The 24,637-nt window shown below is 37.4% G+C and overlaps 1 protein-coding gene and 1 long non-coding RNA gene across 8 annotated transcripts in view; one reads left to right on the top strand and one right to left on the bottom strand.

The window, feature by feature from the left end:
• The window catches only part of TBC1D32 (TBC1 domain family member 32), a 182,739-nt gene that overhangs the window by 112,942 nt on the left and 45,160 nt on the right, over nucleotides 1–24,637 (bottom strand). For all 7 annotated transcript variants that reach the window (XM_049695498.1, XM_049695495.1, XM_033408076.2 and 4 more), the window contains 4 exons: nucleotides 18,322–18,462; nucleotides 15,745–15,837; nucleotides 10,974–11,116; nucleotides 9,234–9,361 (listed from right to left, as the gene is read on the bottom strand). In XM_049695498.1, coding sequence (XP_049551455.1) covers nucleotides 9,234–9,361; nucleotides 10,974–11,116; nucleotides 15,745–15,837; nucleotides 18,322–18,462 — 505 coding nt within the window. The remainder of the gene's footprint in view (nucleotides 1–9,233; nucleotides 9,362–10,973; nucleotides 11,117–15,744; nucleotides 15,838–18,321; nucleotides 18,463–24,637) is intronic.
• Nucleotides 1–24,637, top strand: part of LOC125960706 (uncharacterized) — a 74,472-nt gene that overhangs the window by 42,765 nt on the left and 7,070 nt on the right. The window lies entirely within an intron of this gene.

Below are 24,637 nucleotides of genomic sequence, written 5' to 3'. Positions count from 1 at the left end.
AAAATTTCAGTAGAAGTGCTTAAAATAAAGCAAGCTGAGGCAATTTGCTAGAAAGTAAAAAAAAAAAAAAAAAAAAAAAATGCATAGAACAGATAGGGAAGTCTAAATCCCAATGAGAGTTTAAGAGAAAACAGAAGATCATTGCCCCAACTTTTGGCGCCCAGCAACCACAAATTCACTTTGTTGCTATGAATTTGTCTATTTTTCACATATCATATGAATAAAGTCATATTATGTAAAAACAAAGACACAAAAAAGAAATGAAATCCAACTATTTTTTTTAAACTGAAAGACATAAATCTTCAGATTAAAAAAGTCCATCAAATAGGTTAAGAATAGAACTTCATCAAGAAACATCATAAAATTTCAGAATACTAACAGGCAACAGAAGACTGAAAAGCTTCCAGAGGAGGTGGGGAAAAAGTCATCCTAGTGATGATAAAGGTCATTACAAGGATAAAAGCTATGCACCAGACCAAGCCAGGAATTAGTCTGAATAAAGTAGATCAGAAGGCTAAAAAAGTCTTTGATAAAAACTGATAGAATTTGTCTAGCATTTGAATATACTGAGAGAAGATATAATTAGTTAGGAAAGTTAAGTACACTGAAAATTAATGCCAACAAAAGAAATAAAACTAACTCCAAAGAAAACAAGTTGTGAAAGTAATGATATGGCTGGGCTGTGAAGGTTGTTCATGGTAGGGTAGATACAGTATGATTCCAACCAAGACTATTGGCTCAACTATATTGCACTGATAGAGGGAAGGGAGAGACTAAGTGTTGTACATGCAGGTGGGCTGGGGGAGATAAGGAGAGAGAGATATAAATCATTGTAATAAGTCAATGAATAATACGTTAAACTAAAATCTAAAAGTATTATAAGTGCATTATTTAATGATCTAGATGTAAGCTCTAAAGGAAACATCTAAAGCAGCCAAAAGTAGCTGCCTCTGGAGAACAAGAAAGGAACTTTTTATAATAAGCTTTGTATGTTCACTGTGTGTATACGTAACTCAGAGTTGGTGAAAAAAAATTAAACTAAAAAAGTGGGCTGAAGCTATGAAAATGAATCATTCCTATATACCAACAATGAAAGGTCAGAAAGAGAAATTAAGGAAACAATACCATTTACCACTGCAAAAAAAAGATAAAATACCTAGGAATAAACCTACCTAAGGAGGCAAAAGACCTGCATGCAGAAAAATATAAGATACTGATGAAAGAAATCAAAGACAAAACAAATAGATGGAGAGATATACCATGTTCTTGGATTGGAAGAATCAATATTGTGAAAATGACTATACTACCCATAGCAATCTACGGATTCAGTGCAATCCCTATCAAATTACCAATGGCATTTTTCACAGAACTCGAACAAAAAATTTTACAATTTGTATGGAAACACAAAAGACCTCGAATAGCAAAAGCAATCTTGAGAAAAAATAAAAAAGGAGCTGGAGGAATCAGCTCCCTGACTTCAGACTCTACTACAAAGCTACAGTAATCGAGACAACATGGTACTGACACAAAAACAGAAATACAGATCAATGGAACAGGATAGAAAGCCCAGAGATAAAACCACACACCAATGGTCACCTAATCTATGACAAAGAAGGCCAGAATATACAATGGAGAAAAGACAGCCTCTTCAATAATTGGTGCTGGGAAAACTGGACAGCTACATGCAAAAGAATGAAATTAGAACACTTCCTAACACCATACATAAAAATAAACTCAAAATGGATTAAAGACCTAAATGTAAGGCCAGACACTATCAAACTCTTAGAGGAAAACATAGGCAGAACACTCCTTGACATAAAAAAACCACAGCAAGATCTTTTTTGACCCACCTCCTAGAGTAACAGAAATAAAAACAAAAATAAACAAATGGAACTTAAAAGCTTTTGCACAGCAAAGGAAATCATATACAAGATGAAAAGACAACCTTCAGAATAGGAGAAAATATTTGCAAACGAAGCAATGGACAAAGGATTAATCTCCAAAATATACAAACAGCTCATGCAGCTCAATACCAAAAGAAACAAACAACCCAATCCAAAAATGGGCAGAAGATCTAAATAGACATTTCTCCAAAGAAGACATACAGATGGCCAACCACATGAAAAACTGCTCAACATCACTAATTATTAGAGGAATGCAAATCAAAACTACAATGAGATATCATCTCACACCAGTCAGAATGGCCATCATCACAAAATCTACAAACAATAAATGCTGGAAAGGGTGTGGAGAAAAGGGAACCCTCTTTCACTGTTGGTGGGAATGTAAATTGATACAAACCACTATGGAGAACAGTATGGAGGTTCCTTAAAAAAACTAAAATAGAACTACCATGTGACCCGGAAATCCCACTACTGGGCATATACCCAGAGAAAACCATAATTCAAAAAGACACATGCACCCCAATGTTCACTGCAGCACTATTTACAATAGGCAGGGCGTAGAAACAACCTAAATGTCCATCAACAGAGGAATGGATAAAGAAGATTCGGTACACACATACAACGGAATATTACTCCGCCATAAAAAGGAACGAAATTGGGTCATTTGTAGAGATGTGGATGGAGAGTGAAGTCAGTCAGAAAGAGAAAAACAAATATCGTACATTAACACATATATGTGGAATCTGAAAAAATTGGTATAGACGGTCTTATTTACAAAGCATAAATAGAGACAAAGACGTAGAGAACAAACGTATGGATACCAATGGTGAAAGGGGCAAGTGGGATGAATTGGGAGAGTAGGATTAACATATACACACTACTGATACTATGTATAAAATAGATAACTAATGAGAACCCACTGCATAGCACAGGGAACTCTACTCAGTGCTCTGTGGTGACCTAAACGGGAAGAAAATCCAAGACAGGGGATATATATATACATATAGCTGATTCACTTTGCTGTACAGTAGAAACTAACACAACATTGTAAAGCAACTATACTCCAATAAAATTTTTAAAAATAAAAAGTAAACTGAAAAAAAAAAAAGAAATGGAAATAGCCAAAAACCATATCTCCATAGGAGCAATGAGATGCTCAAACACAAGAGTTGGACAATATGAATCAAAACAAGGTCTTTCATCCATTAGCTTGCCAAAATATAGTCAAACTGATTATGTAGTCTTGACAAGAATATGGAAAGAAGGGTACTCTTCATGCTTCTCACACACTGCCAGCAAGAAGGTAAAATCCTACAACATTGGAAAATCATCTGGTAGTACCCATGAAATATAAAATATACATGCTGCTCTGACCCAGCAATACCATTTTTAGGGCAGTCTACTTTGAAATTTAAAAAAGCCTAGTATATAAGGTACTTCATAAAGAATACAAATTTTTCGTGTATTACTAATTGACCTAATAGATAAGTTTTTTCAGAATAATAATTGCAAACAAGTATTTGATGATTATACCTGTGGAATAGTGAAATGACAACAAAGTTATAAGGGATAGGAAGGAGGAGCTGCGAGTATTCTTATAAGGTTCTTGCACTACCTGTTAAGTGGTATAGTGTTATTTGAAAGAAGATTTAATACCAGTAGTTACAGCTAATTCAGCTGTAAATATGTATTACAAACGTAAGGGCAACCACTAAAAAGAAAGAAAAAGAAAAGTATAATTGATATGCTAGGAAAGAAGAAGAATGAATCATAAAATGCTCAGCTCAGTTAAAGCCAAAGAAGGTATACGCAGGTGTCCATACACATCTGCCTCCCATTGCTCAGGAGAGCCCAGTAAAATAAGAATACAGTTGTATAAAAGGGAAAACCCCTGAACAACGGCAAGAATGGGAAGAGGAAGAGGTTTTAAAGACTTCTGGGAGAAGGCAGACAGGGAGGGAGCAGCTCCAGATTACAGAGGCAGAGGAACCCACAGTATAAAAACCCTGCCTGGAATGCAGAAGTGGAGAGCCCATGATGGAGCTCTGAGCTCAGAGTCAGCAAATGCAGTGGGGCCCAAAGTGGGGAGGAGTCTGATCTGCCCCTGCCCCACACTCACCTCAGAAGCACGAGCAGTTTTTATACCAAGGCAAAATTCTGAACAAATGTTTAGGGAAAGTGAAGGCTTCTCCAGAGAGAGAAGTGAGCTCCTAAGATAAAAGTCTTCTTAATTCTGGCATCTGAAATGTCCTCAATATAATAGAAAATTCCCAGCAACGCCCTTATTCTCTCAGAGAAAATTTGCCAATCAACTCACCACACTGGTCCACACAGAGCTGCTGATCAAAATCCTGGTCAGGAAAGGTCTAGCTGGAAACTCCCCAACTTATAAAAACTAAGCGGCAGAGCCCTTGTCTACATCCATTTTGTCTTAAAGAACCAATAACATGAAAAGCTGAACCCAAAGAAGAGAACTCAAGCAATAGAAAAGAACGGCTAACTACTGGGCTGAGAGTGATTTGGGAAGAATATCACAGCAAATAAGAATAGAAGATCAGGAAAACGGATTACTCATGGAAGATTAGACCACATGCTTATCTCAGCACCCTCCCTGCCGAGCCCCAGAAAAACAGGGACCAAGAAATAAAGAGATATAAACCCACAATGGAAAAGAGAAGAACAATAGCTAAAAGATGTCAGCAGTGACTTAGAGGTGGAAAGCGGCAGTGAGACATGTGGTAACTGAGGAGCAGCCCAGGCAGCAGCAGACCTGCAGAACTGAGCAGAAGCAAGGCACAGCCCAAGCCCAGAAGTCTCAGGCACCAAGCACAGCCCAGGGCAGGATGCAGGTGGGGCTGAACACAGGAGTAGTAGTCTAAGGTCTCCCAACCCATAGCCCTAATTCCCCATCCTGCCAAAAGACTAGAGGTTTATTCTCTAGAGTGGTGAATACCATAGCCATTAACCACATTTAATTTTTTTTAATTTAAAAGCAAGTAAAAGTTACAACTCAGTTCTGTCACACTAGCCATATGTTAAGTGCTCAACAGCCATAAGTGTCTAGTGGTAACGTCACTAGACAGTTCAGATCTAGAACATACCATCATCACATAAAGCTCTACCGGACGAAGCTGCTCTGAAGAAGGTAAGCCTAAGAGGCTCAGAGCTGGAAGGTAGGCATAGCTGAGGAGAGCCATGAGGTACCCAACTAGATAAGGAGTTCGAGAGGGGCTGAAGTCAGCATTCTGGACTAGAAGGGCCCCTCCCCAACTAAACTACAGGATCTGGGAAGCCAGGCATGGAAAACCTGGCCCATTTGACAAGCTTAAAACATATCAAACCAAGTATTAGAAAGTAAAAATCACTATCAAAATAAATCTAAGAACATCTCCTACGTAACGAAAAAGATCAAAAAGGCAGGACTATGAGGGAAAAGCTAAGGGACCCAGAGGATCACATCTGGAAATTCAACATCCAATTCACAGGAGCACCAAAAAGAGAAAACAGAAGCAGAGAAAGTGATCAAACTCACAACAGAAGCAAAGTCCCCTGTGCCAAAGAATGCAAGTCCTCTCCCTAACATTGTCCAGCTAATGCCTGAGAAAAGGAAAAAAGGCCCAGCGTAAGTCATACCCTCAAGAAACATCAGGTCCTGGAAAGTTTCAGAGGTAAAAAAGCCTCCTGGGGACTTCCCTGGTGGCGCAGTGGTTAAGAATCCACCTGCCAATGCAGGGGACATGGGTTCAAGCCCTGGTCCGGGAAGATCCCACATGCCGCGGAGCAACTAAGCCCATGCGCCACAACTACTGAGCCTGTGCTCTAGAGCCCGCGAGCCACAACTACTGAAGCCCGTGCGCCTAGAAGCCTGTGCTCCACAACGAAACAAGCTATCGCAATGAGAAGCCCGCGCACCGCAACGAAGAGCAGCCCCCGCTCACCGCAACTAGAGAAAGCCCATGCAGCAACGAAGACCCAATGCAGCCAAAAATAAATAAAGTTCATCACTTTACTCCTTTGTAGTGGATACTATAAAAAATTTTTTTTAAAAAAAGGCTCCTGAGAAAGAAACTCAGCCATGGAACTTGGCAATAGTGGATGCAGGAGGCAATGTAACAATGTTTCCAGTCTCCCCACCTAGCCAAGCTATCAACCAACTATGAAAATGTATTTATTCTGTTCAAAGGTAGGAGTTCAGAAAGCTTACCTTCTACAGAACGTATTAAGTACTTGAACACAAGGCACAAGCCCACTTTTTATAAGGCACATGTGCACACACTAAAAGCTAACTAACCCTTACTGCCTCACATGTAGTAACTGGCTTAAAGTGTTGACAGCCCTGTGAGTCAGGTAGTGCTGATTATCCCTAATTCACAGGTGAGGAATGACTGAGCGGTGGAGCTAGGATGTGAACCCAAGTAGTCTGAACCAGGGCTCGTGTGACTAACCCTCACTCAGTGCTGCCTCTCAATTTAGTTACTAATGCTCCGTTCCTCCTTCCCAAGTTCACTGTCCGGAGTATGTGTTACTTTTGTATAGCAGAGAAAAGAAATTTTTCATTAGTGCAAAATAGGTCAAAAAGAAAAAAAAAGAAAAAAACTACTTCTCTTATACTAAATCAAAGTTATCGAAAGCCAAGCCTCAAAGTCTCCATCTATATAATGAAGATGACCACAGAGGCCCCCTCCTTAGCCACTGTGAGGATTAAACGGTGACCCAACAAAAGACCTTGGTCTTGTGTGACTATTATCAGAAAGACAGTATGTTCCCAGATGTAAACAGATTAAAACACACGATGGAAAAAAAAAAAAAACAGATGGCAGAAAAAGTGCGGAACACACATAAAAAAGGAAGAATAAAGGCAAAACAGAAAACAGTAACAAATACGGTAGATATTAATCCAATCATATCAAATCACTCTAAATGACAAGAATCAATTAAAAGAAACACTGTCAGACTAGATAAAAAAACAAGACTCAGTTATGTGGTATCTATAGAAGTGCATTTTAAATATAATGACAAAGATAGATTAAAAGTAAAGGGATGAAGGGGCTTCCCTGGTGGCACAGTGGTTGAGAGTCCGCCTGCCGATGCAGGGGACACGGGTTCGTGCCCCAGTCCGGGAAGATCCCACATACCACGGAGCGGCTGGGCCCATGAGCCATGGCCGCTGAGCCTGCGCATCCGGAGCCTGTGCTCCGCAATGGGAGAGGCCACAACAGTGAGAGGCCCACGTACCGCCAAAAAAAAAAAAAAAAAAAAAAAAAAAAGTAAAGGGATGAAGAAAGACATATGCTGACAATCAAGAGAAAGCTGGAGTAGCTATATTAATTTCAGACTTCACAGCAAGGAAAATTATGCAAAGGGCACATTACATAATAAAGGGGGTCAATTTTCCAAAAGGACATAACGATCCTTAATGTGTATGCACCCAATAGTATCAAAATACATGAAGCAGAAACTAACAGAAATGCAAGGAGAAAAAGATGAATTCACTGATATAGTCTGAAATTTCAACACCCCTCTGTCAGTAATTGACAGATCCAGCATGAAGCTAGTAAGCACAGAGCTGAACACCACCAACTACCAATAGTACATAACTGGTATGTATAGAATACTTCAATAGCAGAATATACATTTTTCTCAAGCTCACATAAGACATAACATTCACTAAGAGACCACATTCTGGGTCATAAAACACATGTTAACAAATTAAAAATATAAATCATACAAAATATACTCTCTGACCCATAAATAACTCATAGGTCAAAGAAGTCTCCAGAGATGTTTAAAACTATTTTGAACTAATGAAAAGGAAAACACAACTCAATTGTCAGATGCAGCAAAAGCAGTGCTTAGAGGGAAATTTATATCATTGAATGTACATATTAGAAAGAAAACCTAAAATTCAATAATCTAAGCTTTCACCATGGAAAATGAAACTAAATCCAAAAGGAAGAAGACAATAAAAACTACAACAGAAATCAGTCAAATTAAAAACAGGAAATGAACAGAGAGGGGGAAAGCTAGTCTTTTAAAAAGATCAGTAAAATTGAAAAGCCTCTAGCCAGGTTAGAGGCGGGAAAAAAAAAAAAGTAGAAGCAAATTAACATCAGAATTAAGAGGGGCCGTCTCTACTAATCCCATAGACTTTAAAAGGGCAATAAAGGAATACTGTAAAAAAAAACAAAAAACAAACAAAAAAAAAACCTCTATGCCCACAAATTTAAAACTTAGATTAAGTGGACCAATTCCTTGAAAGACACAACCTGCCAAAATTCTAACAATCTGAACAAACCCATATCTATTAAAGAAATAGAATAAATAATAATCTTCCTAAACAGAAAACACCACACCCAAATAGGTACACTGGTGAATTCTATCAAACATTTAAGAAATTATGCCAAATCTCTTCCATAAGATAGACGCAGAACGCTTCCTAACTTATGAGACCAGCATTTTACAGTAAGACCAAAGATCACAAAAACTACAGACCAATCTCTCTCACAGACAAAAATCCTCTACTAATATTAGCAAATCAAATTTAACAATGTATAAAAACAATTATTCTAGGTACGCAAAGCTGGTTCAATATTCAGAAAGTTAATTAATGTAATCTACCACTTCAACAGGATAAAAGAACACTCACTGTGGTGTTATTTATGAAGGCAAAATCCTAAACAAACTTGATATCCAATAATTGGACAGAAGTTTGAATAAATTATGGTAAAGCATACAAAAAAGTATCATAGAGCTATTAAAAATGTTTCATTCACCTAGGAAGATGCTTTGGTTACACACAAAAAAAACTGCAGAGTAATGTATACACCATTTTTGAAATGAGAAAGAATTCTATAAACATGAACATATATACTTGATGCATCATTATAGGTGCAGAGAAAGTCTGGAAGCATAACCAAAATGTTACCATTGGCTAAGCCAGGAGATAGAACAGAGTAGGGGTTAGAGAAGGAAGATGTGGAAGTAGTCAGCGTTTCCATTGTGTGGTTAACTTTAAATCAATCATGTGTGGCTTTAGAAGTTGAAAGAGTACAGTCCAAGGAAGCAAAAAAGATCCCATGTAGAGTGAACCCTCCTATTCTTATTTTGAAGTTGCAGACATCAAGACCTACTCTGCCTGTATAATCCATAATCCTGGTTACTCCTGCAACTTTCTGATGATCTAATATATTAGCAGTTGATCAGGAAACCTAACTATATCTAGAATAGTTATCCTGATTTTCATTAATATATGACAAAATTTTGGGAAACTTTAAATCAGGTATGAGAAAATATGCTAAAAAATTCCACAAATTCAAAACAGAAACATACCTTTTTTCTTCAGAAGAGCTCATATTTTCTCCATAAAGTAGCAGAATAAGTCCTTCTTCTACAGAAGCAATTCTTGCCAAAATATCAGCTACATGAATTAAAGCTGTTTCAGAGCAATTTGGAGCAGCCTGTACATTAAATATATCATATAATTTTAAGACACACTAACATATCACAGACTAACATTCAAGGGTGGTCATGTAGTCCAATAAAGTTATATTACCACAACAAAAAAAGTTGATTGTTTGGCTGTGAAATAATGTCTGAATTAAATGTGTCATTAGATTATATTCTCGTACCAGCACAGTTGATAAGGCAAATACATACACACTTTTTACCCAAATCAATTATTGATTATTAAGACAGTTGAAAAAATTGCTGCTATCACAGTTTTATATGTATATAATTCTAGTTGACAAATGCAGTAGCTCTTCTTCTTTACCCTTTACTTCTCACTCACTGGGTTCCTGTATATCCAATCTAATTTTATTATACATGGTATCTAATATACTACCATCTCTTCTAAGGGATACCATCCCTTCCTACACCTGGTTGTTGGGTCATGAGTTGTAGGTGTGACTAAGGACAACCAATTCATGGGCTGGCAAATAGCCAATGATGTCATCTAATGAGAAAACATAGGTTGGACCAATCATATTTCCCCACTTTTGATTCTTAAAAGTACTAAAACTAGCTTTACCAGTACATACTGGTAAAGAAAGATGCCAAAAGGAAACAGAAAGTTAAAGATAGATGTATGAAGCAAAGAAGCAAACAACAGCTATGGCTCAAGATTCAGGAGTACATTTCTCAGCTCTGGTATGTGGTTTACGTTTCACAATTTACTTCATGGCATTCTATAATATTCAGTTGTGTATTATGCTCTATTTGTTTCTTCTCTGCTCATCTCGTTTCCCTGAGGTTGACTAAGGTCAAAATACTTTCATTATATCTACTTACTTTCCCAGAATTCCACACTTTGTACTACATTCACATAAATGCTTAATGTTTTCTAAATGAGCAATAAATAATGAATACTTGAATGGGTGAGCAGCTGCCCAGCCCATTGAGAGGTGGGCAAAGGGAGACGAAGCTAATAAAAACACTACAAAACACGGACATGGAAAGGCAAAAACCTGTAGCCTACTGATAAAGCTTTAAGTCATTCCCCAGAAATTTAAGTCATAAAAAGTGGAGAGATATATTAGACTGCACTAGTGGTAGCGGTACCAACTCTTCCACCTGTTAAATGTCTGACATTACGCAATTTGCTTCTTTCAGCCTCAGCTGTGAAAGTTAAATTATATAATGTAAGGAAATATACTGTACAACCTGTAAAGAGACATATACGTATGTTCAGAACTGGGATAATTATAAGTTTTTCTAAAGTAGTACTTGTTCTTCATGTAAAACAAAGCTGGCTCTTCAGGAAAATATTTCCAAAGGCTATACAGTTGCCATTAAAACAAACAACAAAACATTCACAAGACTTATTAGATTTGCAAAACAAATAGCTTAATATAGTAACTTTAGTCCTTACAATCTAAGCCTGACCAAAAAAAGTTTAAGATGTTATATGTACTTTTCCCCCCACATTGTCATAACTAAAATCAACTGATTGTATAAACTAAGATTCAAAATACATTTACAGGGAAAATGGTATAATACTTCAGATTATCAAATTTAGAAGTCCCACTGAATATTCACTAATATCCAATTAAGAGACTCTTTAATACTAACCTTAGTTCCTTTCATTAGGTTATGAATAGGTTGAAGAAGCGCCTCGATCACAGTGTTGTTATATAAACATTCAATTGCACATTCTTTTTGATCACAGAGTATACAAAGAATTTCAGTTACCATACTTGCAGGAGAGTAATTCTCTGATAAAAAAGAAGTATTTTTTGAAAATTAAAACTTAGAACATTATTATATCTTTTATTTCTGTTAACTACTGCTGTTCCAAAAAGCTCATCAAGGTTAATTAAAGGATGCCCAAAGGATGATTTATTACCAAATTATGACCTTAAACTTAAGACAATGTTAGCTTAATTTATCTTCAAGTTAATAAAAGTGAGTAAATGATAATATAAATACCAAAAGACACCATGAGATCATTTGCTGTTTGACATTAAAGCTCTGCTTGATAGTGAGAATGTGGTCTGAAACAAATTTACAACTTCTCCCCTCCTGGCAAACACCTTACTTATTGTATTCACTTTTCTTCTTTTTCTTAAAAAAGAAGAAAGTGTCTTCAGGTGTCAAGCCTCGTAGAAAATTAGAGTCATTAAGACAAAACACAGACAAAAAGAAGGCAGAGGAGAAACTTTAATGGAGACTAGAATACTTCTTATGTTACCATAAAACCAATGAAATGAATGAGAATTTTTAAGACTTTGTTTTAAAATATATATAGGAAGACACAGATACAAATAAATATAATATGGGGAACAGTCCCTAAAATAAATATGGTATTTTTAGTTTCATAAATTAACATTTCCAGACACTTGAACTCCTAATATACTGAACAAAATAGTGTTTTACATGAAAATAATAAAGTTTTAAAAAACAGTGCTTTACAAAAGTTAGTAATGTAAGGTTGTCCTAGTAAGATACAAGACTAAAACACCAAAGTTCTTAATTTATACTACAATATTCCATACTCCATAAATACACTAAGCAAATACTTGACAGAAAGGGAAAACAGAAAAGTTCAGTGATTTTTTTAACCAGCTCAAGATGAGAAATGCTGTTTGCAGTGAGAGACTACTGATGAGCATCTGACCATTATTCATTCATTCATCCAACCTTCTGCTCCTTTTGAGTACTACGTAGACAAAGAAGTAAATAAGACAAATAGTTCACAAGATGGTAAACCAAGACATTATCAATTATAACAAAGGATAATATTTTTCATAAAGGAAGCATAGTATGCTGTAGGAGCATGTAGCAGGGGTACCTAACCTAGTACTTTATACATGTAAATATCAATACCTTAAAGGCAGAAAAAGTATGAGAAACGTTGTTAGGACTAATAGGCCGTTATAATTGCATGGATAAAACCTACCAATTGATAGATGTATTACAACACTAATATATGACCCAAATAATTTTTTTCTGTGATTCACCTGTGTTCCTCTAAGAATTTGTACCATCATTTCTAAAGTAACTTCCACGTTTAGAATGTTTGAGTCTATAAATCGGGGGCGGGGGGGAGGCGGGTTGTTATTAAGTGTTTTACTTTGAAAACAAACTTTTTCCTTTGAATATCAATACAAGTTATCTTTTAAATGTTAACATTTTTAAAAAAATTTTATAAGTCAGCCAACAGTTATAAAACTAAAAGGTATTTTTCTGAAAAAAAGAAAAGGTTTTCCTTTGCTTTATTCTTCAATAAAAGACGATCCTGAAAATAAGTACTGGATATAAGCTGAAACAAGCAAGCTGATCAAAACACCCAAGAAAATATAAAGGATATAAAATAGCAATAAAGAACACACTAGTACCTATCGAACTTATCTTAATATCGTTTAAGAACATCTTGATCTTAAACATCAGAATTCTCAGCAAAATTGATTCTAAATAAAAATATACACCTTAAATATCAGTGAAAAAAATTAAATTTCATGGTTTACTTCCAGGACCAAGGTATTTCCTTTTTTTACTTTTTTTTTTAATAGATCTTTATTGGAGTATAATTGCTTCACAATACCCTGTTAGTTTCTGCTGCACAACAAAGAGAATCAGCCGTATGCATACACATGTCCCCATATCCCCTCCCTCTTGAGCCTCCCTCCCTTCCTCCCTAGCCCACCCCTCTAGGTCATCACAAAGTACCAAGCTGTACTCCCTGTGCTACACTGCTGTTTCCCACCAGCCAACTATTTTACATTCAGTAGTGTATATATGTCAATGCTACTCTCACTTTGCCCCAGTTTCCCCCTCCCATCCCATGTCATCAAGTCCATTCTCTATGTTTACCTCTTTATTCCTGGCCTGCAACTAGGTTCATCAGAACCATTTCTTTTTTTTAGATTCCATATATATACGTTGGCATACGGTAGTTTTCTCTTTCTGATGTACTTCACTCTGTATGACAGACTCTAGGTCCATCCACCTCACTACAAATAACTCAATTTTGTTCCTTTTTATGGCTGAGTAATATTCCATTGTATATATGTGCCACATCTTCTTTATCCATTGATCTGTCGATGGACATATAGATTGGTTCCATGTCCGGCTATTGTAAATAGTGCTGCAATGAACACTGTGGTACATGTCTCTTTTTGAATTATGGTTTTCTCAGGGTATATGCCCAGTAGTGGGATTGCTGGGTCATATGGTAGTTCTATTTTTAGTTTTTTAAAGAACCTCCACACTGTTTTCCATAGTGGTTGTTATCAATTTACATTCCCACCAACAGTGCAGGAGGGTTCCCTTTTCACCACACCCTTTCCAGCATTTTTTTGATAATGGCCATTCTGACCAGCGTGAGGTGATACCTCATTGTAGTTTTGATTTGCATTTCTCTAATAATTAGTGGTTTTGAGCATCTTTTCATGTGCCTCTTGGCTGTATGTCTTCCTTGATGAAATGTCTATTTAGGTCTTCTGCCCATTTTATAACTGGATTGTTTTCTTGATACTTGAGCTCCATGAGCTGTTTGTACATTCTGGAGATCAATCCTTTATCTATTGTTTCATTTGCAAATATTTTCTCCCATTCTGAGGGTTGTCTTTTTGTTTTGTTTATGGTTTCCTTTGCTGTGCAAAACCTTTTAAGTCCCATTTGTTTATTTTTGTTTTTATTTCTGTTACTCTAGGAGATAGGTTAAAAAAGATCTTACTGTGGTTTATGTCAGTGTTTTTCCTATGTTTTCCTCTAATAGTTTTAATAGTGCCTGATCTTACAATTAAGTCTTTAATCCATTTGAAGTTTATCTTTGTATGGTGTTAGGTAGTGTTCTAATTTCATTCTTTTACATGTAACTGTCCAGTTTTCACAGCACCAGTTACTGAAGAGACTGTCTTTTCTCCACTGTATGTTCTTGCCTCCTTTGTCGTAAATTAGGTGCCCATATTTGCGTGGGTTTATCTCTGGGCATTCTAACCTGTACTCTTGATCTATATTTCCATTTTTGTGCCAGTACCATACTCTCTTGATTACTGTAGCTTTGTGGTATAGTTTGAAGTCGGGGAGCCTGATTCCCCCAACTCTATTGTTCTTTCTCAAGATTGCTTTGGCTATTCGGGGGTCTTTTGTGTTTCCACATGAACTGTAAGATTTTTTGTTCTAATTCTGTGAAGAATGCCATTGGTAGCTTGATAGGGATTGCAATAAATTTGTAGATTGCTTTGGGTAGTATAGTCATTTTCACAATTTTGATTCTTCCAATCCAAGAACATGGTATATCTCTCCATCTGTTGTATCATCTTTAATTTCTTTCATCAGAGTCTTATAGTTTTCTGCATACAGGTCTTTTGTCTCCCTAGCTAAGTTTATTCCTAGGTATTTTATGCTTTTTGTTACAATGGTAAATGGGAGTGTTTCCTTAATTTCTCTTTCTGATTTTTCGTTGTTGGTGTATAGGAATGCCAGAGATTTCTGGGCATTAATTTTGTATTCTGCAACCTTACCAAATTCATTGATTTGTTCTAGTGATTTTTCTGCTGGCATCTTTAAGATTTTCTATGTATAGTATCACATCATCAGCAAACAGTGAGTTTTACTTCTTTTCCAACTTGTATTCCTTTTATTTCTTTTTCTTCTCTGACTGCTGTGGCTACGACTTCCAAAACTATGTTGAATAATAGTGGCAAGTGGACATCCTTGTCTTGCTCCTGATCTTAGTGGAAATGCTTTGTTTTTCACCATTGAGTATGATGCTTGCTGTGGGTTTGTCATATATGGCCTTTATTATGTTGAGGTAGCTTCCCCCTATGCCCATTTTCTGGAGAGTTTTTTTATCATAAATTGGTGTTGAATTTTTTCAAAAGCTTTTTCTGCATCTATTGAGATGATCATATGGTTTTTATTCCTTAATTTGTTAATGTGGTGTGTCACACTGATTTACGTATACTGAAGAATCCTTGCATCTCTGGGATAAATCCCACTTGATCATGGTGTATGATCCTTTTAATGTGCTGTTGGATTCTGTCTGCTAGTATTTTGTTCAGGATTTTTGCATCTATGTTCATCAGTGATATTGGTCTATAATTTTCTTTTTTTGTGATATTTTTATCTGGTTTTGGTATCAGGGTGATGGTGACTTCGTAGAATGAAGTTTTTTAGAAGAGTTTGAGAAGGATCAGTGTTAGCTCTTCTCTAAATGTTTGATAGAATTCTCCTGTGAAGCCGGCTGGGAGGACCAATGTAATTTCTTATGAATAATGCTGCACCTTAATGAAACCTCTTTACTAAACTAGGTCCATCACTCAAAACATCCAGAAAATAGAATATTTTTAGATGGTTTCTGTTTCTCTATTTATAATAACAATAGAAGCAGAATTACCTAAATGACCAGGTGATGTCATCTTTGGACAACTTGGTGAGTAATAGATAAGTTGCGTAAACAGAACCAGCAGATCTGCAAGGGATACTGAATCTTCAAAAAGGAAGGAAAAAAAAAGTTATTTTCTAGCATATGTTTACAACTTAGAAAAATTTTAACTAAGCTTCCATCCTCCTAATCTGAGGTTTCATAAAGACCGTGGTACAATTAGGGAGAAAGGGGCTATAATCCAAGATTATATCAGGAAGAATAAATTAGACATAGTAAATTAAAAGATAACAAGGGTAAATGATGCAATATGTGCTATGTGAAGGTGTAGTTTTACCACTTATGTTGAACCAATCATTTAATATAAACCTACCATAGAAAGATCTATGAATCTGATCAGGGCTGTTTCAGTTTATTCAATTAGGAGCAGTAAAATTCAGCTTAACATGTTGGTCCAGCTAACTTACCTATATAGCACTGTAGAATAGAGGTTAGCAAACCTTGACCAGATAGTGAATAGTGTAGGCTTTGTGGCCAGTCTGTCACAAAGATTCAGCTTTGCTCTTGATGCACTAAAGTAGCCATAGACAATTTGCAAATGAATGACTGTGGCTATTTTCCAAAAAAAATTTATGTATGCTGAAATTTGAATTTTATATATTTTTTCCCCACCACACATTAAGTTTTCCCAATAATTTAAGAATATACAAGCTAATCTTAGCTCAAAAACCGTACAGAACAGTGTATCAGATTTGGTCTACGGGCTGTAGTTTACCAACACCTGTTATAGAAGCTTACATAAAAAATTTCTGGTGAAAGCACATGTGAATTAAAACTGAATGCTGACCTATACTAAATACAGTAGGATAGATGTCTCAAAACTGAGTTTTGAGATGATCTGTGACATCTGATAGCCCAAAATGTTGCTGTCAGAAGTCAATTAAAAATGCTAAATAAGTTGGATGATAGACATAACTTTAAGTTAAACACCTGAAACATCACAAATATACATTAATCTTTCTATTTCTGTAAAGTTAACAATATCCTATACAACGGCAGCTCTTTTCTTGAAAGTCATTTCTCTGCATGCCCACTATACGTAGGATTATATGGCAGTACCACATAAAAGTACATAAAACACTTTTTCTTAAGGAGTTCACAATCAACTTAACCATGGAGAAAAGGTTTAAGTAAAACAACTAGGAAACAGTATAAAATGTTCAAAATGAAGATACTTTATAACAGGAATGGGAATATATAGCCATCATATCCTAATTTTGTAAGGCCTGCAAGCCAAGAATGATTTTTCCATTTTTAAAAGGTGTGTAAAACATGTCAGGGTCCTCAAAACCATTCCCAGATTCACTAGGAAGACTCAGAATTAAACATACAGTAATACCCCCAGCTATGATTTATTACAACAAAAGGAAACAAAGTAAAATCAAAGGGAAAAGGCACATAGGGTGAAATCAAAAGCAAACCAGGTACAACTGTCCAAGAGTCCTCTCCCAAGGAATCACACAGAATACACTTAATTCTTCCAACAACAAGTTGTGACAACACATGTGAAATGCTGTCTACCAAGGAAGGTCATTAGAGAGTCAATGTGCAAAGTTTTTTATTGGAGACTGATCATATACATAAGCACTCTCTGCCCAATACATACCAGGATTCCAGACACCCAGAAGGAAAGCAGGTTTTCAGCTTAAAACACATTGTTTGTATTAAGAGTGGCTCACTGTGCCTAAAATGTTATTAGTTCTGGCAACAGTGAAAAATCCAAGTTCCTAGATGCCAGCCAAAGTCCAGCCTTGCAAGCAGCCCTTTCTAAGGATAGTGGTCTCTTGCCTAATGCGTTAACTTTTTTGCACATGCATGCGTGTGCATATATACACACACAAACAATATGCAACAGAGACAGTATGTGGCCCAAAAAGCCCAAAATATTTATTATCTGGCACTTTACAGGCAAAGTTTGCTGATCTCTACTCTGTACTATATTCCTAGAATAGACAAAAGTTTTAAGGAAAGTAAGGAAGACAACTAACAGCATGTGAATTCTGAAGGAGAAAACTTTAAAAATGGGACTTAGGGTAACAATAATATAGTAATATATCATATGGTACAGGGCTTTGCAGTTTATAAAATACTATTCCCAAACCTCTTCTCTGTGATCATCTCAAATATTCCCTGAGTCCAGCACTGATATTCTAGTTTTTACAGATAAAGAAACAAATAGTTCAGTGATTTGCCCAAAGATCTCAGCTAGTTTTTAGGGGAACCAGAACTTAAACAAGGACTGCCAGCTCTGTATCCAGATTTGGATCATCCAGTATATCTAGGATTTTGAAGGTCAGAGAAAAAATAAGGAAAACATTAAAGACAGGGAAAATAAAATTATACATATAGGAAGAAGTACATACTGAAAAACAAAAAAAAATAATAACACTTCGATATGTAAGCCTGTCAGCAGAACAAAAGGTACGTTGCTCAGTACCCTAGGAGAGACCAAGCCAAACCTCTAAATTTTAAAAATCCATAGCACAAATCTTACCATACCTGAACATATTCATATCTAATTGCACTTACCTTTTCTATTCTTCAGCTTTATAGGAAATAGCTTTCTGCCTTGTGTATAGATCAATAATCTTCCTAAAAGGCACAGTGAGTGAATGAAATAAATATATTGTAATTCTTGTCCTGAGTAGTAGAAAGTTTTCTGCTTATTCCCTTAAAAGAAAAACAATTACATTTGTTTTAATGCCATTATATTTTACAGTAGTTAGTTCATTAAACAAGGCTGAATATTAAACAAGGCTGCAGTCTATAATGGAGACACTCGGTGTAAGTTTTTTTAAACATTCTTTACTGTTTCCCAAGAGACTTTAACACACCTAAATCTGAAGAAAAGCATTCATAATAAAATTTGTCAAACCTCAGAAAAGTACAACATGCATACAGTGTTCATTCTAAAACAAACACCATAAGATTGTTAGTTATCTCTCATTATAAAGATACTTCAAGTTAAGGAAGAAAGGAATATAAAACATTACTTATTGTTTAATTCTACCAATTAAAAGCCAGTACTACAAACGATATTTATAACCATGTTTGCAAAAGAAATTACAATCTCTAAAATACAGACTCCTTCTAACATATATCATTTATTCACTCATTCATTCATACATTCGAGATCTATTGAGTACCTCTTTTATTTAAGACCCTGAACTATTTGCTGGTGTCAAAAACCAAGAAGCAGCATGAAACTGGGCTTCCAATTCAGAGGACGGCAAACAGCCTGATACACACAGAGCATAGCGAGGACAAGTAGGAGAAACAAAAGCTAGAGGGTAGCTGCAGCAGATCACGTACGACTGAGCTGCAGAAAGAGTACGGGCTTTATTATAGAGGCAATTGGGATGATATTAAAGGGTTTCAAGCAGGAAAGGAATCAAACATGCATGTGGAAAACTGACTCTGATGGCAACATGGAAAGGTGAATGGAAGAAGGCCAAGGCTTAAAGTAAGACTCATTAGGAAAATCATGAACAAAAACCTCCATAAGAGAAAAGAATGGAGAACAGCAGACAAATGTTTAAGGAACTGAAATCAATATGCCTTAACCAGAATTACATGCAGACCATGAAAAGATTAAAAAATTTCTCAAGTTCCTAACTCAAATATCTGTGTACATAGTAAATTCTTCTTCTATTTAATTCTGAAGAAAAAATGTTTAGAAAGAGAATAGTGATTTCAGTCCTTGATATTTTAATATTGAAGTTGCCATGGATCTTCCAGATAGAATACTAAATATAATGAGTACATTGGTCTGGAATTCATGAAAGGAGTATAGACTTAAATATTTCGGAGTCATCACTTATATATATAAATATGTAATATTTGAAACCATGAGAGTGAATGGGCTCCTTCAAGAAAGAACAGGTAGACTAAGCTGAAAAAAAAAATAAAAGGCAAAACTTTTGTGAGTACAGACATATAAAGAAAAGAGCCTTTCAAGTGACTAAGAAAAACTTATTAGATGAGAATGAAGAACTCAAAGAATGGTACTAGGAAGATGAGGGAAAGGGTCAAGAGAGGCGAATGCTATAAAATGAGGGCAAGAAAGAAGAGAAAGTTAATAATGGGAAGATCACTGAACCATAGAAATAAAAGCCTCATTTCCATGGTTGAGAAGTGAATAGGCGGTAAAGGGACCTGGGTATATGTTAAACACTTGGAAGGCCTTTTCTCTTAAAGGAAGCAGAGAGATGTGAGGTACATATGAACTTGCTCAGTTTTTTATATGAAAGATATGAGTAGGTTTAGAGAATGCAAGGAAAGGTACCAATAGAAGGGGAGACAAAACAACAAATGAAGCAATGTCCTGGTTCTTAAAAAAAAAAAAAAAAACACCAGATGCAAACAGAATCAAGAACAGTCGAATAGATCAATCTGGAATGGAAGGATTACTCTTCATTGTAGCCTGGAGAAGGGAATACTGATAAGGGCATATAAATATGCATCTATACCTACAGATGCAGGACATTTGGGGATTTCATATCCAAAATGTTCCATTTTTCTCAGTAAAGTAGGATGCAAGGTTTCCTCGAGAGAAAAGTAGGCAGGAACAAGGCAGGGGGTTTGATGGGACTGGTGGAACACTGAAGAAAGAATATCTAAGTTGATTCCAAAGCAACACAAAGAGCCATGGAAGCCAGAGAAATACATCAGTGCACCATCAATTTAACATTACAATGCTCTCTGTTCAATTTTCTGAGGACCAGAGATGATCTAAAGTTGAGTAAGTGCAGGCAGGAAACTCTGAAAGAAAGCAAGAATTTTGAAAGAAATGTCAAAAGAATGCAGTGAAGCACCCAGAGGTTTCACTAGACAGGGAAAAAATCAAAGCCATGAAGGGCTGGGAGAGTGGTAGAGGGAAAAAAAAGCTAGATACAACATTTTAATACTAGATTAGAAAAATTTATCAATTTACAGATGATAGAATATATATATCAACTTATATACCTTTTTTGTCTCTCGAAGTTCTGGCTTCTGTACTTTCTCCTCTACTACAAAATACTTATCTATTGAAACCTGTTAATAATTGGTCTTTGACCATTTTCCTTGAGTTAAGAATTTACTCAGGGATAAAGAAAATTATAAGATATCTTCATAATCTCAAAGAACTTAATATCTGCTTAGAGAAGTGACATAAAATAGAATGATAAAAGACATCAAATTCACATGGCAAGTTGTGTGACGTAAGCAAAAGGGCAATAAAAATTCACACTAGGCAAAGGAAGCTTCCTGAAAACAGTTTATTCTTTCACAATAAGATTTATATCAGGAAGAGTAAGACGCGGAGATCACCTTCCTCCCCACAGATACACCAGAAATACATCTACGCGTGGAACAACTCCTACGGAGCACCTACTGAACGCTGGCAGGAGACCTCAGACCTCCCAAAAGGCAAGGAACCCCCCACGTACCTGGTTAGGGCAAAAGAAAAAACTAAACAGAGACAAAAGGATAGGGACGGGTCCTGCACCAGCGGGAGAGAGCTGTGAAGGAGGAAAAGTGTCCACACACTAGGAAGCCCCTTCGCGGGTGGAGACTTCGGGAGGCGGAGTGGGGGAGCTTGGGAGCCGCGGAGGAGAGCACAGCAACAGGGGTGCGGAGGGCAAAGCGGACAGATTCCAGCGCAGAGGATCGGGCCGACCGGCACTCACCAGCCCGAGAGGCTTGTCTGCTCGCCCGCCGGGGCGGGCGGGGCTGGGAGCTGAGGCTCGGGCTTCGGTCAGAATGCCGGGTTGGCAACGTGAAGACAGCCTGAAGGGGGCTAGCGCACCACAGCTGGCCTGGAGAGAGTCCGGGGAAAAGTCTGGACCTGCCGAAGAGGCAAGAGACTTTTACGTCCCTCTTTGTTTCCTGGTGCACGAGGAGAGGGGATTAAGAACGCTGCTTGAGAGAGCTCCAGGGACGGGCGCGAGCCGCGGCTAAAAGTGCGGAGCACAGAGACAGACATGAGACGCTAAGGCCGCTGCTGCCGCCACCAGGAGGCCTGTGTGCGAACACAAGTCACTAGCCACACGCCCTTCCGGGGAGCCTGTGCAGCCCGCCACTGCCAGGGTCCCGGGATCCAGGGACAACTCCCCCAGGAGAACGCACGGCGCGCCTCAGGCTGCAACGTCACGCCGGCCTCTGCCGCCGCAGGCCCGCCCCACACTCCGTGACCCTCCCTAGCCCCCGGCCTGAGTGAGCCAGAGCCTCCGAATCAGCGGCTCCTTTAACCCCGTCCTGTCTGAGCAAAGAACAAACGCCCTCCGGCGACCTACACGGACAGGCGGGGCCAAATCCAAAGCTGAGCCCCTGGGAACTGTGAGAACAAAGAAGAGAAAGGGAAATCTCTCCCAGCAGCCTCAGAAGCAGCGGATTAAAGCGCCACAATCAACTTGATATACCCTGCATCTGTGGAATACCTGAATAGACAACGAATCATCCCAAATTAAGGAGCCCTGTGGATGAAAGGCTCTTGGTGCTGCAGCCAGGAGTCAGTGCTGTGCCTCTGAGGTGGGAGAGCCAACTTCAGGACACTGGTCCACAAGAGGCCTCCCAGCTGCACATAATATCAAACAGCAAAAATCTCCGAGAGATCTCCATCTCAACGCCAGCACCCAGCTTCACTCAACGACCAGCAAGCTACAGTGCTGGACATCCTATGCCAAACAACTAGCAAGACAGGAACACAACCCCACCCATTAGCAGAGAGGCTGCCCAAAATCATAATAAGTCTACAGACACCCCAAAACACACCACCAGACGTGGACCTGCCCACCAGAAAGACAAGATCCAGCCTCATCCACCAGAACACAGGCACTAGTACCCTCCACCAGGAAGCCGACACAACCCACTGAACCAACCTTAGCCACTGGGGACAGACACCAAAAACGACAGGAACTACGAACCTTCAGCTTGCAAACACAGTAAGATAAGCAAAATGAAAAGACAGAAAAACACACAGCAGATGAAGGAGCAAGATAAAAACCCACCAGACCTAACAAATGAAGAGGAAATAGGCAGTCTACCTGAAAAAGAATTCAGAATAATGATAGTAAGGTTGATCCGAAATCTTGGAGATAGAATGGACAATAGAATGGACAAAATGCAAGAATCAGTTAACAAGGACCTAGAAGAACTAAAGATGAAACAAGCAATGATGAACAACACAATAAATGAAATTAAAAGTACTCTAGATGGGATCAATAGCAGAATAACTGAGGCAGAAGAACGGATAAGTGACCTGGAAGATAAAATAGTGGAAATAACTACTGCAGAGCAGAATAAAGAAAAAAGAATGAAAAGAACTGAGGACAGTCTCAGAGACCTCTGGGACAACATTAAACGCACCAACATTCGAATTATAGGGGTTCCAGAAGAAGAAGAGAAAAAGAAAGGGACTGAGAAAATATTTGAAGAGATTATAGTTGAAAACTTCCCTAATATGGGAAAGGAAATAGTTAATCAAGTCCAGGAAGCACAGAGAGTCCCATACAGGATAAATCCAAGGAGAAATACGCCTAGACACATATTAATCAAACTGTCAAAAATTAAATACAAAGAAAACATATTAAAAGCAGCAAGGGAAAAACAACAGATAACACACAAGGGAATCCCCATAAGGTTAACAGCTGATCTTTCAGCAGAAACTCTGCAAGTCAGAAGGGAGTGGCAGGACATATTGAAAGTGTTGAAGGAGAAAAACCTGCAACCAAGATTACTCTACCCAGCAAGGATCTCATTCAGATTTGATGGAGAAATTAAAACCTTTACAGACAAGCAAAAGCTGAGAGAGTTCAGCACCACCAAACCAGCTCTACAACAACTGCTAAAGGAACTTCTCTAGGCAAGAAACACAAAAGAAGGAAAAGACCTACAATAACGAACCCAAAACAATTAAGAAAATGGGAATAGGAACACACATATCGATAATTACCTTAAATGTAAATGGACTAAATGCTCCCACCAAAAGACACAGATTGGCTGAATGGATACAAAAACAAGACCCATATATTTGCTGTCTACAAGAGACCCACTTCAGACCTAGAGACACATACAGACTGAAAGTAAGGGGATGGAAAAAGGTATTTCATGCAAATGGAAACCAAAAGAAAGCTGGAGTAGCAATTCTCATATCAGACAAAATAGACTTTAAAACAAAGACTATTAGAAGAGACAAAGAAGGACACTACATAATGATCAAGGGATCGATCCAAGAGGAAGATATAACAATTGTAAATATTTATGCACCCAACATAGGTGCACCTCAATACATAAGGCAAATACTGACAACCATAAAAGGGGAAATCGACAGTAACACATTCATAGTAGGGGACTTTAACACGCCACTTTCACCAATGGACAGATCATCCAAAATGAAAATAAATAAGGAAACACAAGCTTTAAATGATACATTAAACGAGATGGAGTTAATTGATATTTATAGGACATTCCATCCAAAAACAACAGAATACACATTTTTCTCAAGTGCTCATGGAACATTCTCCAGGATAGATCATATCTTGGGTCACAAATCAAGCCTTGGTAAATTTAAGAAAATTGAAATTGTATCAAGTATCTTTTCCGACCACAACGCTATGAGACTCGATATCAATTACAGGAGAAGATCTGTAAAAAATACAAACACATGGAGGCTAAACAATACACTACTTAATAACGAAGTGATCACTGAAGAAATCAAAGAGGAAATCAAAAAATACCTAGAAACAGATGACAATGGAGACACGACGACTCAAAATCTATGGGATGCAGCAAAAGCAGTTCTAAGAGGGAAGTTTATAGCAATACAATCTTACCTTAAGAAACAGGAAACATCTCAAATAAACAA

This window comes from Orcinus orca, chromosome 12 (assembly GCF_937001465.1).
Source record: "Orcinus orca chromosome 12, mOrcOrc1.1, whole genome shotgun sequence".
Classification (NCBI taxonomy): Eukaryota; Metazoa; Chordata; class Mammalia; order Artiodactyla; family Delphinidae; genus Orcinus; species Orcinus orca.
Note: the sequence above shows the minus strand (reverse complement) of the source record. Positions and strands in the feature narration are given on the sequence as shown.